Source organism: Macrotis lagotis, chromosome 1 (genome assembly GCF_037893015.1).
Source record: "Macrotis lagotis isolate mMagLag1 chromosome 1, bilby.v1.9.chrom.fasta, whole genome shotgun sequence".
Lineage (NCBI taxonomy): Eukaryota > Metazoa > Chordata > Mammalia > Peramelemorphia > Peramelidae > Macrotis > Macrotis lagotis.
Genome location: NC_133658.1, coordinates 156,451,054 through 156,467,282, shown reverse-complemented (window position 1 = coordinate 156,467,282; position 16,229 = coordinate 156,451,054). Strand labels below are relative to the sequence as shown.

The window sequence follows — 16,229 nt, the reverse complement described above, 5'->3', positions numbered from 1 at the left end:
CATTATTTTGATCTTACCTCTAACCAGGCAATGATCTGATTACACAGAGGCAGCTGGTTCTGTAATGTCTCAGACACTAGTCATTTCCTGTTGATTATTTTATAGTCAGTTTAATTTATTTTTTATGCTATTTGGTGCTGATCATGTCCTATGCCTTCCAACTCTCTTCTTGAAAAAAGTATTCATGATATTAAAGCCTGAGACTTCTGAGTAACTTTTGGTTTTGTTTTTTTGGGGGGGAACACAAAAAAAGATGTATTTAGGTACTGCTGTGGTTAGCAGAAGTTAAGAAAGAATACAGGCAGTTGAGGCAGTTGTAAACCACTGATCCACTAAGGGGATTAGCAGCAGCAGTAGCAGTAGGAAATAAGCATCTTAAAAAGAAGTAAAGGAGCATGAAAGATTATTTGGGGGATGACACTCCCCAAGCATGGGCTAGCTTCCCAAAGGAATTCAAGACATCAGGGGATAAGCATCGAGGAAAGAAATAGAAACATGAGAGATTATTTGGGGAATTATGCTCCCCAGGAGAAGGCTGACCTCCCAAAGGGACATGAACCCAACTTTTTGAAAAAATTTTGTTCCTTATCAAATCATGCAAATGGCTGCTCTAATGTAAAATTAGTGTCGGTTTCCTTATTTAAAAAATTATTAGCTTTCCTTCATGTTAGACCCTAACCTAATTAAATACATGTAAGACAAATGAGAGCCTTCTTATCTGAGTTTCATTTCAGTGTAAAAGCTTCCTTGAAGGTTAACATAAAATAAAAAGTAAGATCTTGGCAATTTATCCCATCACTTTCTGGCAAAGAGAGAGAGAGAAGAAATGGAAGCAGAGTCAGATTTTATATCCTTGGACTCAAATATAACTGCAGATGGCAATTACAGTTATAAAACCAAAACACGCTCCTTGTGTTTCCTTGAAAGGAAAGCTATGGCATATCTGGAAGGTGACAAATACTTGTCTCCTTGACAACAAAGATTCCAGTAGGTTTTTTTTTTGTTTTTTTCAAGTAGTAATGTATGGCTGTGAGAATTGAATTATAAGGAAAACTGAATTGATGCTTTTGGATTGTGGTGCCAGAGAAGACTTTTGATAGTTCCTTGGATGTCAAATCAGTCTATTTTTAAGGAAATTAATTCAGACTACTCATTGGAAGAACAAATACGGAAACTGAGGCTTAAATACTTTGATCACATAATGAGATGATGGAACTCACTGGAAAAAATGCTGATGTGGGAAAGACTGAAGGTAAAAGGAAAATGAAGGTGGATGGATAGATAGTATCATGAAAGTAACAAACATGAGCTTGGACAGATTTTGGGAGAGAAGGATCTGGAGTGCTGTGGTCCATGGAGTCACATAAAGTTAGACATGACAGCATGAATGAACAAAAAATATGCACACAAGTGTATATGTGTATCACTATATAATGGGGCAGCTAGGTGGTATAGTGGGTAGCATCCTGGGCCTGGAGTTAGGAAGACTCTTTGTCTTGCTTTCAAATCTGACTTCAGACAATAGCTGTGTGACCCTGGCCCTGTCACTTAGTAAGTCATATAGTTGGGATCACACAGTTGAGGCTATGTCTGAAGTCAGATTTGAACTCAGGTAATCCTGACTCCAGGGCTGGTGCTCTATGTACCACTGAGCTGCCCCGTAACTTACTTTCTTAATGGGGAAATTGGGTGAGAGAAAGGGAGAGAACTCAAGGTTTTGGAAGTAAATGTTGAAACTTGTTTTTATGTAGCTGGGGGGGGGATTTTACAATAAAATAAATAAAAAATTAAAAAAAAGACAATGGAAAATTATGTCAGAGGGGAATCACTGTCATTGGGAGGGGAATAAAAGGAGGGGATCTGGGAAAAGCTTCCTGTAGAAGGTAGAATTTGAATTGAATTTTGAAGGAAGGGAAAGAAGCCAAGAGTAGCTAGATGATACAGTGGATAGAGTGCTGGAACAAAAGTTTAAATTTAAAGACTTTAAAACTTTTTTTTTGATTAGCAGAATAGTCAGCATCTTCAAAAAGGCATGAGTCAGCTTTAGTCATTATTTTTCCTCACCACCTCCAGCCAGGTTCTAGTAGTATGAAGACATCTAAAGAGAGACTCCCTCTAAGGAAAAGAGCTATGAGACCTTCTTCCCATCTAACCTAGAGAAATGGGCCTTAAATCTTTTCAGTCTTCCATTCTTTTCTATTGTTGTTGCAGAGAATAGAATCTCCAACTATGGGAAAATCATAAGGGATCCAGACTGGATTTCCCTGAGGATCAAGGTGTGATATGCAAGATCCCAGTCCAGTAGAAAGATTCACATACCAGTGATGTTACATTAGGACATAGAGGCAGGGAGACCAACAAGGATGTTATTGCTAAAGTCCAGGTCTTGGGTAAGGAGGACCTGAACTCAGTTGTTGTAATTGGGCTGTTTTACTTTTATTAACTTAATAGTCACCAGGTCTTCATGTTACTCCCTTATTCAGTAAACTCCATCGACTCCCAATCACCTTTATGTTCAAATAAAAAAAAATTCCTTGTTTGGCTATTAAAGGACTTCATAACCTGACCCCCTCTTAACTGTCTAGTCTTATACCTTACTCCTCTCTATATACTCTGCAATTTATTGACAGTAAGTGACAGTGCTTTTCCTCATATATCCAACCCTGGGCTGTCTCCATACCCAAGACTCCCTCTCTCCTCATCTCCATCTCTTGACTTTCCTGCTTCCTTCAGATCTCAACTAAAATCTCACCTTTGCAAGAAGCTCTTCCTGGTCTTCTTTAGTCTTAGTGCCCTCCCTCTGAGGGAGCATATCCATGTAGCTCTTGTTCATAGGCAACTGTTTGCATGTCATCTCCTCCATTATACTATGACCTCCTTGAGAGCAGGGAATGTTGTTTTTTGTTTAATAATTGCTACTGACTAACTTTTTAATTTGATGATTCCAGGAGAGGAACTCAAGCTTTCTTGGCTCCAGCATCTCCCATTTGAAAATAGTGCAAGAAATACCTGGAGTATCTCCTTTCCATCCTTGCAGCAATTGTGAGGAGCAAATGAGATCATATAGTGGAAATTTTCCTTAAACCTGCAAGCCCACATCAATTTAAGTGTTCACTATTTTTAAAATGTAAATCTCTTTGAGTTGGTTAGAACATTAAGCCCTTTCAGTCACTCCTTGTCCCTAATAGGTCACTTTTGTCCTGAAGAGTTTCAGACTGTCTCTACCAAAGGAATCCAGCACATTTCAATTATATCATAGAACATCTCATAATCTGCCACTCAACCCAGGGATGGCTGCAAGGATGATGTGGAAGGAGCAGAATACTGTGGAAATGATTTGAGAAAGGGAATCAGGTCTGTAGGTTGGATGGTGCTTGATCTATTGCCAATAAACCCTTTATTCATACAGGAGAGTGCATAACCTAATTGCATGACCCTAATGGTTTATAAAACCTGAGGACTCCTATGACTACCATGATTGTTTAATTTCATTTTACTAGACTGAAGTTCACAATCTCAACTTAATTTTGGTCCAATTTAACCAAATAAAACCTACCCTTTCAATTGGTATCCAAGGGCCTTCATAATTAGACTTCACTCTACCTTTCCAAACACCTTGCCACTATTTTCCCTCTATATGCTCCTGTCAAGTTGTCCTTGGGCAGGTCACTCATCTCTCTGATCCTTGCCTTCTTTATTTATAAAATATAAGGGTTGGCTTAAATGCCAACCCCTCAGCAATTCTAAATATATTATTGCATAAACCCATGACTATCCCCCCAGTTTCCCCAAACATTTCATGGATTTTCCCTCCTCTGTTCTTTTACTCACACATCTCCCTTTGTCTAAATGTCCAACATATACCCCATTTCTATCTATGACATTTGAACCAGTCTTTCAAATCTCAACTCAAATGCCACCACCTCTATGAAACCATTCCTGATCCTCCCAGATGGAATTGATCTCTTACTTCAATTGCTTTTATTTCATTTTTTGTACTTCTTTATCATAATATTTGTACACATTTATCATTGTTACTAGACTCTACATGTCTTAAGGGTAGGAATTATCTACTTAGACCTCCCTCCCCTAGTACATAGTCCACTATACCATATTCAAGCTTGTTAAATTATACTATAGTTCTTGCCTTAAATGGGCTCTTTCTGGACTTTTTCACCAAGCAGAAGTAAATTTTTAGGCACTAGTCTAGTGAAGTTAGCAATAAGTATTCACATTTATCATGTATCAGACACTATGCTAAGGGTCAGGAAAACAAAGAAAGGCAAAAAACATTTCCTGCTCTTAAGGACCTCAGAGACTACTATGAAGATACAGGATAAGCAGAGCTAGTTGTGTTCCTTTGGGTGACTTCTCCATACTCATCAGCAAGAACCAGTCTATTGCTGTAAAAGTGTATAAAATAGGAAGAGATGGAAAGTCCATATAGGAAGCCACCACTGATTAAGGCCAGCATCATGAGCTGTGATAGTTGGGCTCAGATGGCCATTTGGTGGTCTAGACCCTATTCCATCTCACCTGATAACCTTTCCCTTCTCCACAATTACTCTTTGGGCAATTAGAGATAAGCATCACACCTAAGGGGGTGTTCAAAAGAAAATTTTATAAATGTACAAGGGATAAAAATAAGTCCTTCTCCACAAGCTTTGCTTTTGTGTGCCTCTTTTTTTTTCCTCGTTGAAACCACACTTCATAATAACAAGAGCTGTAAACAGGAAACTAAACGCTGGTGTGTCATTGTTCTTGGCCGCAAATAACAGGGCCCCTAGGAAGAGGGGTTCAGGTCCTTACTAATTCAACAACTGTTAACAGCTTGAAGGGACCTTATGGGTAAGCTAATCCAACTGTACTCATTTTCAGATGAGGAAACTGAGTTACAGAGGGAAAACATGAGTCCAAGATCACACAACCAACTTATTAGAGCTTAGAACAGATCACCCTTCTATTTTGATAGTATCTCAGTCCAACAGAATACTACAGTTGGACAGAGGGCTGAGCCTGGAAGCAGGAAGACTTCTGACAGCTATGTGACCCTCTGAGCCTCAGTTTCCTCAAGGTATGAAGTTAATCATTGTCCTCTTAGGGTGGCTCTGAGGCTCAAATGAGATAATCTATGCAAAGCGATTAAAAAAACAAAGTTCTATCTGAAATTTCAGCAGAATGGAGAGGTCTGGGTGAGGAACTTCCTCTATCATGATCCTTGGGCAAATAGCAATCTTAGAGTTGTCTGGAGAGACTGAGAAATAAGATGCTTTTTTGAGGTCACATAGCCAGTGAGTGTGAGAGGCCAGACTTGAATCTAGGCTTTCCTACCTGAACTCAACTCTCTATTTACAAGGCCAAGCTGCCTCTTCAATAAGGCGAACTTTAAAGCAATAGATAAATATCAGCTATTATTATTGCAGAAGACACTCATTCAATCATTCATTAATTCACCATTTGTTACAAAGCAAATAAACACCAACCTATTGAGTGTCTGCTATGTGCTCCCCTTGAGGGGAGAAGAAAGGACAGGGAAACAAATAATTACAATGCAAGGATTGTATCACGGGACAGTATGTATAATGGAATTTCTAAGCAGAGAAATCACATCTCATTGGGGTAACCAAGGAAGACTTCCTAGGGGATGTGGCAATTGATCTGAGCTTTTAAAGATAGTCAAGAGGTGGGAATGAGGGGATGGCATGAACAAAGTCTAGGGAGAAAGGGCTAGGTATGTTGGGAGAATAACAAATTAGTCCAATTTGGCTGAAACATTTGGTATGTGTAAGGGAGGGGTGGGAGATGAAGATAAAAATGAATTGGAACTAGATAATAGAAGACCTGGGATATTCTGTATTATTAAACAAAGAGAGAGGGATACTTCTATAGGAAAATTAATAGAGTGGTCTCATAACATGGATTAGAACGGAGAAGATTGGAGACAGGGAGGTTCATAAGGAGAATTCTGAACAAGTCCTGCTGAGAAATAATAAAGACAAATTCAGGTAATGGGAATGGAAAGGAGACATTATGAAGATAAAAAATGAATTGGAACTAGATAATGGAAGACCTGGGATATTCTGTATTATTAAACAAAGAGAGAGGGATACTTCTATAGGAAAATTAATAGAGTGGTCTCATAACATGGATTAGAAGGGAGAAGATTGGAGACAGGGAGGTTCATAAGGAGAATTCTGAACAAGTCCTGCTGAGAAATAATAAAGACAAATTCAGGTAATGGGAATGGAAAGGAGACATTTTTAAGGGACATCAAAAAGAAAGACTCAATCATCAGTAGTACTCCCCTGATGTTTCTGTCATTAGCACCTAGTAAGTTAGTGGTACCACTTACAGAGATATCTACCCCTCTCTGGTAGGAGAAAACTTGCTAGGCCCTGCTTGCCTGTTTCCTTATGGTCCATCCCAGGAGGACCAATATCTCCAAGACTTCATCCTAGAGAAGCTGATCTTTGAGATTTGTTTCCAGCTGGGCCAAGTTGGTAAGTAAATACCTTCAGCCTCCCTCCCAAGGATCAGTCCTAGTCAGTCATAGCTTGCTTACCTTAAATACTTTCCCAAAGGCTCCATCCCCCAGCTCTCCCACAAGTTCCCACAAATCCTCAGGATTCACATCTCGTTTCACGTTGGTATAATGCTTTGCCTTCTTTTTCTCAGTCCCAAACCTGAGTAGTCTCAAGAGGAAGGCCATGATGGGTGCCTTGTTCCTTGGATCTGCCACTGGTATGCTTTCTTCTTTCTAAGCAGGCCCTGAAATGGCTGGATGCCCCACAAAAATTCAGGAAGGAAAGTAGAAAAGGAGCCCTAGCCTCAAAGAGGTTCTGCAGATAGAGACTTCAGGACAAATAATAGTTACTGAGGCCAAGTCTGTTCCTTGCTATCCAGCAACTTGTTGTGATCTCAACCCGAAAAACTTCAGGAACAGAAAGGTTCTGGAAGAGAAGAGGTTACTACACATCCTAGGAGGGTTTTGAGGTAAACCACCCTTTTCTCAAGTTCTGACCCATTTCTGTGGATAAAAACCTCAGTGGAGCAGTAGATAGCCCCCAAGTTGATTTAGCCCATCTTCTTATTCTAGATTTGTGGACTCCAGGTCATTCCCACACCAATCTTGGACCCTTCACTGTCCATCTTTCTGATCCTTTCCTCTCTGGCCTGTCACTCCCAGGATACACATTACCCGGGCAGGAGGGGAGTGGGCCAGGGTCGTGGTTTCTGGAGCAGGTCCCAACTACTTGTTGCTTCCTCTGTTAACAGGTCACTGAGGTCTGCTAAGACAGGAAATAAACTGCAGATAAAAGAGTAGACGGAAGGAACACGTGAGTATGAAAGAGAAAGACAGATACATGTATGCATTCACAGATGGCTGACAGCAGATGTTTTAGGAAGAGACTTAGGTTGAATTCTTCCCTTCTGGTATCAGGGTCCCAGATCTGTCTTTAAGTGTTTCTGCTTCCAGCCTGACCTTCAAGGTTTTCAACCTACCTTTCCAAATTTATTTCTCATGTGTTCCAAGCTTATACTCACTTTCTCTCTCTCTCTCTCTCTCTCTCTCTCTCTCTCTCTCTCTCTCTCTCTCTCTCTCTCTCTCGGTTTTGTAAGGCAATAGGGTTAAGTGACTTGCCCAGGGTCACACAGCTAGGTAATTATTAAGTGTCTGACACTGGATTTGAACTTGGGTACTTCTGACTCCAGGGCCTGCGCTCTATCCACTGTGCCACCTAGCTGCCCCTTTGGTATATCTTTTTACAGAAATAAAGTGATGATAAATTCCCATTATTCTGTGTTTACCACATCTTGAGTTTTGTGTTTACCACATTTTAAGGACACTAATTAGCTGAAACACAGCTAGGTGGTGCAGAGGATAGAACCCTGGCCCTCTGTAGGATCTAAATTCAAATCCATCCTCAGACACTTACTAGCTATGTGACTCTGGACAGATCACTTAAAGCAAGAAAGAAATGACTAAGTGATGGGAATACAAATACAAGCAGAAATACAATTACAGGCAGCATTTGGTAATATGAGCTGGAGAAGGAAATGGCAAACCATTCCAGTATCTTTGCCAAGAAAACCACAAATGAGGTCACAAAGAGAAGGAAACAACTAATCAACTAAAAAATACCAATAAGCTGGAGAGTATACAGAGTACACATCCAGGGTAACCTGGATGGTGAAAAGTCTTTGATATAAAGCATATGAAAATCAGTTAAAGGGTTTGGGAATGCTTAGCTTGTAGGAAAAAAAGTCTGGAATGGAGGTATATAGTCCCTTGAATTCAAATCAATCAAGCAGCAAACATGTAGTAAATATTTATTATGGGCCAGCTTCTGGAGACAGAAAGCCAAAAGCAAAACAATCCCTGACCTTATGATGTTGAAATTACCTCACTAGGAAAATACCACCTGACTCATCTTAAGTCTGCAGGGAAAATTTTATGAGATAATCAATGTTTATTTGTCATAAGAAAAGTTTTGTGATTATTACCAGCTTTTGTGAGATCCTAACACTTCCTAGGCTATCCCAGTTAGTAGCATACCCTGTATAAGTAGGCTAAAGAACTGGAAGAGAATCATCCATTCTAATCCTCTCGTTTTACAGAGGAGGAAACTGAGACCCAGGAGGATTAAGTGATTTTCCTCTAGTCCCTCAAATAGTGGGAGCTGAAATGAGAAATGAAAGTTTCTTATTCTCAACCCTTTCCATTGCACCCACAGGTGGTTTAAGCTGAGGGAAAAGGCTCCCCTAGTCTGATGACTTCCACGCCCTTGGGTCTGAATTTGCATAGAGGTGCTGCTTCCTCCTAATGAGCACCAAACATTTTTATCTCTGTGATGTCTATATTCGTATTTTCAGAAGAGTTCTTTGGCGATTGGTAAGCTGATAAGCTCAGTCTCTGGTTGATCTTTGGTTGATAATTAGGCAATTCCTGTAGTACCTTGGAATTAGGGTTAGGGTTAGAATTAGAATTGAAGTTAGAAGCAAGGAGGGGGTGAGGGGCAGAGTAGAATGCCTGCATTGAGACTTGTGGGACACCTTGTTCAGTTTTTTTTTCTTTTCACTGGATTTAATACAATGGAAGAGACCCTCAACACTTTGAGTCTGAATCCCAGGATAGTCTCCTAACTGATCTCCTTGTCTCAGAGCTATCTTTCACTCCAAGTCAGACTAATGTTCTTAAAACATATCTTCAGGGATATCTTGCCTATCCTCAGTTCAAATCTCCCTCTGACACTTAAATTAGTTATGTGATCATGAACAAATCATCTAACCCAAGATGCAGTTTTCTCAACTGTAAACCTATTACACCTATCTCATGTAATTGTGAGCATAATTAGGTGCCTCTCAAAATGTAAAAGTATATACAGGGTATCCCAAAATTCTTAATGCACTTAGAAATTTAAAACTATAGTAAGACTTTTGGTATGTTCTGTATGAATGTTGTCTTTTTCTCTTCCCTGGATTCAATTAAATTGCTTCTATGTGCAAAACATTGTCTTAGGGCTAACTCTGCTCCCTTTCTTAGAAACACACTCCTTTCTCCAAATCCTTAAAAACCAAAGAACAAGTAAACATAAAACCTTCCTACCTTCTTTCAACCATTCTATTCCACATCTTTCCTCCTTTTCATGACTAAATTTCTTGAAAAAGCTATTGACATAAGATGTGCTCACTTCCTTATCACCCACTTTCCTCAACTGCTTCTAATCTGGTCTAGGTCCCATAGGAGTTACTGTAATTGCCCTCTCATGATAATATAGCATAGTATAGTATAGTATAGTATAGTATAGTATAGTATAATATAATATAATATAATATAATATAATGTAATGTAATGTAATGTAATATAATATAATATAATATAATATAAATTTGAAGGAACAAAAGATCTAGAATATCACAAGAAATGATGGGAAAAGCAGGAATGAATGAAAAAGAGGACTTCCAGACCTCAAATCATATTATAGAGTAGCAATCATTCAATGGGATTGGATAGTATTGAATTAAAAATAGAAAAGCATAATCAAGGGAAAAGACTAGACAAGAAAGAATCAAAAATGATCAAACTCAATAACCCAGGGTTTGATAAATCTGAATGTAAGAATTACATAAGAAAGAATTCTGTGTTTGTTTGACAAGAATTACTGCAAAAACTAGATGGATAGGCAGAAAGCTGATTATTCTTCAGCTATGGTCACTAGATGAATTTTTATCCAAATAATGACTAGAAGCAATCATAGAAGAGAAAATAGATGCTTTAATTAATAAAACTTTCATGAATTAATTAATGCAGCTAGAGTAAGAAGGGGAAAAGCCTAGTATCAAATATTTCTGATAAAGGTCTGATATCAAAAGTATATACACTAGAAAAATGCAGAAAAGTGGAAATAATTTCACAAGGGATAAGTGTGAAAGGATGTGTAGAAAATAATTCTCAATATGAAAATTACAAACTGTTAGCAAGGAAAGAATGTTGTACTTCACTAATAATTACAAAGAAAAAGAACCCTTAAGTTTTAAGTCAGACCAAGAAAACTGGCAAAATTAGTTAAAGATGGGACTAGTAAGTGTTGGAAATGTCAAATTTAAAAAATTTTAAATCATAACTACCAGGAACAATTTTATCTAACATAATTTCTGTAATATCAAATACATGTAGCCTGGAGAGAGATATTCCAGCTGACATAATTCCCCTAAGCCCTTCAATATGTCTCTCAAACCTGGGGTACCTAGGTGGCAAAGTGGATAGAGTACCGATCCTGGAATCAGGATGACCTGAGTTCAAATATGGCCTCAGACACTTAATAATTGCCTGGCTATATGACCTTGGGCAAGTCACTTAGCCATTTTGCCTTAAATAAATAAAATTTTAAAAATAAGTTCCTTAAACTCCAAGATGATTTTAAGATATATTTATGGGATTCTTACAATAGTAAATAAACATTTATTAAGAGCTTACTATGTGTAAAATAATGTGCAAAGCACTGGAGATATAAAATAAAGCAAAAAACAGTCCCTATTATCAAGTAGCTTACAATCTGTTGAGAGAGGATATATGAAAATAATTATGTTCAAATAAGAAATAGAAAGGATAAATTGGAAATGCTAATTAAAAGGAAAGGATTAATTACCATTAAGGAAAATCAGGAAAGATTTTTCATAGAAGGTGGGATTTTAGCTGAGACTTGAAAGTAGCTAGGAGATAAAGATATGGAGACAAATTATTTCAGGATATAACCAATGAAAATACTGAAAGAATTGAAAGATGGAGTATGATGTGAATACTGGTGTTGGATTGAAGAGTACCTAAGGTAGAAGAAAATTGCTGAGGTAGAAGGAACAAGACTGTGAATGATTTTGAATGCCAATCAGAACATCTTAAATATGATCCTCAAGGTAATAGGGAGAATTTATTAAATAAGAAGGTGATACAGTCCAATCTGCACTTTAGGAAGATTAATTTGCCAGTCAATTGAAGGATGACTTGGAGTGGTAAGAAATTTGAGGCAAGGAGACCAATTTGTAACCTATTACAATAGTCCACGTGTGAAGTGAGGAGTGAGAAGGGATAGCAGTGTCAAAGGAGAGAATGAAGGACATGTGAGAGATGTTACAAAGGTAGAATTGATAGGACTTGGAAACATTAGATATGGAGGGTGGGAGAGAGTGAAGAGTCAAAGATGGATACCCTATTTTTTGAGCTTGAGTGATTGGGAGAATGGTGGTACCTCAACCATAATAAGGAAGTTTGGAAGAGGGGAGGGAAAGATGATGAGTTAAGTTCTGTATGTGTTAGCTTAAGAGATTAAGAAATCCAGTTGAGATGTCTAGTAGACTGTTGAGATGTGAGCTTAGAGGACAGAAAAGAAGAAAGGGTTAGATAAGATGATTTGAGTATCATCTACAATCATAGAAATGATGATTGAATCCATGAAAACTGATGAGATCACAAGTGAAATAGTATAGAGGGAAATTGAGAAGGAGCAGTCAAATAGGTAGGAGAAACCAGAATAGAGTGTTGTCACAGAGATCTAGAGAGAGAAAAAAGATATTAAGGAGGAAATGGTAAATGGCAAAGCCAAAGACTGCAGAGAGGTCAAGAAGGATGAAAGCTGAGAAAAGATCTTTGGATTTATCAATTAAGAGAGAGTTGACAACCTTGGAAATAGTTGTTTCAGTTGAATGATGAGGCCAGAAGGCAGGTTGTTGAGGGTTAAAAAGAGAGTAAGGGAGGAAATATAACCCCCTTTTTAAGGGGGTTAACCAAAAAGGAAATGAGGAAGATAGGATAAAAATTAATGGGAATGAAAGGGTCAGGTGAGAGTTTTTTTTTGATGATGGGGGAGACATGGACATGAGCCAGTAGACAAGGAAAGATTGAAGATTAGTGAGACATTTGGAATGATAGAAAGATGGAATTAACAAATAAGAATAAAATAGTTCTCCTCAAAAGAAGTATTGCAAGTTATGTCAACAATTAGTGCATATAGAGGGGGTTTTCCAGGCAAGGAGAAGGGCCAATTCTTCATATAAGGCAGAAGAAAAGGAAGAGAAAATTGCAGAAGGTATTTGAGTGATATGTGCAATGAGGAGAAGGGGAGAAAAGTGAACTCAGAAGTCCTAATTTTTTTCAGTGAAATATGAGGCAAAATTTTTAATTAAGGGTAGCCCCAAGGAGGTATAAAAAGATTCAGTAGAGCCATCGTGGTGACTTAGAAAATGAGTTAATTAGGGGAATCTAAAAGGATTGCCTTACTATTGGGAAGTGGGAGTGGGGGATCCAGTTGAGATTATGTAACATAAATTTGTACTGGACTCAGTCAGCAAAGGGACAGCTAGGTGTCACAGTGAATACAATGCTGCACCTGGAATTAGGTCTCACACAATTTAGTAGCTGTGTGATCCTGGGCAAGTCACTTAATCTTGTTTGCCTCAGGTTTTCATCTATTATAACTTTGCCAAGAAAACCCCAAATAGGGTCATGAAGAATAAAACATGACTAAAATGACTGAACAACATAATACTTCCTTCTTTTCCTTCCTTTGTAAGGAAGATATTTTGCCTTCCATCTAACCAACCATCAAATAGGAACATTTTAGAAAGGGCTTTTTAAAAGCAAAGGAATATTATTTCTTACTTTTTCTACAACAAGCTTCCCACAGAAGGGTTGTAGAAAAAGACACATTAATGCATCATTGGGGGCATTATGAATTGTTCCAACCTATTTAGAAATCAATGTGAAATTATATAAAGGGAATTAATAAACATATATCCCAAGGAAGTTATTGACAAAAAGAAAGACCTCACAGAAACTAAAATATTTATAGTAACACTTTGTGGTAGAAAATAACTACAATCAAAGTAGATGTCCATTGATTTGGAGAATGGATAAACAAATTGTGGTAAACAAATGTAATAGACTTTTATGCAACAAGAAATAATAAATATGATGAATTATTCTTTTTTTTGACTTGTGGCAACTTCAACTCCTTCACCAAGAGTCATATTCAAATCAGAGTTCTTTTACCATACCTAACTCATCATCCTGAAGCCTCACTCTAACTCTGGAATTCAAACAAAATTATCTTTCATTCATGTGGCCCCTCCATTTGATTGGATGGATCAATAGTCAGTGATCAAGGGTGGATAGGTGGCACAGTGGATAGAGTACCGGCCCTAGAGTCAGGAGTACCTGAGTTCAAATCCAGCCTCAGACACTTAATAATTACCTAGCCATGTGGCCTTGGACAAGCCACTTAACCCCATTGCCTTGCAAAAACCCTAAAAAAACATAGTCAATGATCAATAGATTCAATTATATGCCTACTATGTCTCAGGCACTGTGCTAATTGCTAGGGATACAAATACAAAAAAAGAAAGACTGTCCCTGCCTTCAGCAAAGAAGTTCAAAGTAAGTTTTAGTCAGATAGGAGATAAGGAAATGTCTGAAGTTTCTCCCAGAATCTCTACTTGAGAAGAACAATTAGGTTAGTTATGTTTTATTCCTTTCCAGGAAGTACATAGGATTTCTTCTACTATGTTCCTGTTCTGGGAACTTTGTCTCTCCTCCCCTTCTTACTTTAGCTTTCTTTTACATCTTACCTTTTCCCACTAAAATATTAGCTTCTTGAGGGTAGGGGCTATTTTCCTTTCCATTTATGGTTAAATTTCCAATGCTTAGCCCAGTGCTCATAGTATGAGCTTATTAAACCCTAACTGACTGACTAATCAAAGATAGTGACTCTTCTTACTACTCTAACCATCTCAGAGCCAGGGTTCAGCTTCTTCCCTTCCAGGACTCTAGGGAATAACCTTGAAGCAATGACTGGGTGTGCTTTGCCCACTCTCTTAGCTTCCAGTCATATTAATTATGATATTAATATCAATTAGCTTTTACAAAGAGATAGTTCAAAACTATAGAAAGAATAGGATTACAGATATTTTTCTAAAATATTTCATGGCCAATTCTGACTTGGTCTCTAGAGGAAGAGTGATCTTTGATTTAATTCAGTTTCTCCACAATATTGGTACATACAAGTTGATGAGTAAATTTGGCAATGCTGTGGATGAGTAGGAATCTACTAATATCTAATATATGGGATAAGTCCTGAAGGTCACCAAATGAAATAAACAGAACTAGGAGAATAACAGATACAATGACTAGAACAATCTAAATGAAAAAAAAAAAACAACAGTAAAACGTATGAAACCAAATGCTGTGATATATAAGGTGATAGCTTCTTTCAATTATTTGCCAGGGTGGGAGATTGGAATTATGGGACTCTGCATATCATGTCAGATTATTTCAATATATTGCTTAGTTTTTCTGAATTTTTTGTCCTCTTTTTAAATTAAAAGTTCTTTTCAATATGAATCTTCTGACAATATGTGACTGTGAAGCAGAAAGCCCCATTATATCCAAAAATTCACAATCATAGTTGACCCTTATGCCTAATAAAAGGCAATGGCCAAAAGACATATGGTGGGTTTAATAGACTATTTAATATAATACCAAATCAGTTTGAAAGAAATGATATAAAATACAGCCACATTGAGTTGAGTAGCTTCTCAGTGAAGGAGTTGGACAAGAATGAAAAGATCCACCAGAGAAAATAATTATACTCACAGGTTGGATGAACAAAAAAAATCTATGTTTATTAGACAAAGAAAACCCCAAATGGAAGCTCCTTTGAGCCACCTGGTCTCAAAGTAGTCCCTGAGTTTGGTTTCTACAAACTATGCCTGCAGATGTTTAAACGGCAATATTTGCTTACCACTGGAAACCCTCTGAGAATTGTTCCCTAGGGCAAGATAGGGACTCAAAAGACTTTCACTTCCCTTTTTTTTTTTTTTTTTTTAAATTCTTGAACCTTCATTCACAGTTGCATTGTTTGGAGATGTTGTTAGGCCAGTGTCTCAGTACTTTTAAGCTTTTGAGTTTTCTGGTGATCCTCTTGTTCCTCTTGCTATGCTTCATGGGCATAAGTATGCAGGAAAGAGTGGGTCAGGACCAGCTAAGATTGTGCAAAAATCAAACTGACTGGCATTCATGCAAAGGGCTATTTGTGTCCTAGTTGCTCCTAGTATTAATAAACTGAGATCAACTCTCATCAGTAATTATTCAACTCTTTTATTTGATCATTGTCATTATCATTTTGTCATTGATAATTTTAGGACCTATTTGTGAAGAACTCCAGATATAAAAGGGTATTCAGAGATGAGCAAACCCTTTTCCCACAAACTCAATGACTGCATAAAAGTATATAGAACTCGTTCTACACCTTAAATATGACACATCTTGGTATTAGAAGATATATTTTATTAGTGATTCTCTAGAATCATGAATGTTCATTGTATTAATCATAGTTTTTTCCAAGGTTTTCCCCCTAATGTTGCTATTATTGAATATTTAGGCTCCATTGATTTTAAATCAACTATTAATTTTGTGACCATTTATTGAAAATTACAAGAAATGATTATGATATTTGGGCTTTTCTGCATTTATTGTAGGGTTTTTATATAAGTCCCGATAAATTTTTGTAAAACAACTAAAAAATATTTATACTCCTTTCAATTTTCATTTAATAGTTTCCAGAAGTCTATCATATTTGATTTTTCTAAAATTCTGTTCAGGTCCTTAACCCCCTGCTTAACTTTTTTTGTTATAATGTTATGTTATTGCAATTTATTTAGTTTTTCTTTAAAATATT

General features: G+C 37.4%; 1 protein-coding gene across 1 annotated transcript in view; it reads right to left on the bottom strand.

The window, feature by feature from the left end:
* The window catches only part of LOC141504295 (STE20-like serine/threonine-protein kinase), a 63,638-nt gene extending 56,333 nt beyond the window's left edge, over positions 1-7,305 (bottom strand). The window contains exon 1 of the mRNA XM_074209222.1: positions 6,563-7,305. Coding sequence (XP_074065323.1) covers positions 6,563-6,709 — 147 coding nt within the window. The 5' untranslated portion in view covers positions 6,710-7,305. The remainder of the gene's footprint in view (positions 1-6,562) is intronic.
* Positions 7,306-16,229: the final 8,924 nt, after the last annotated feature.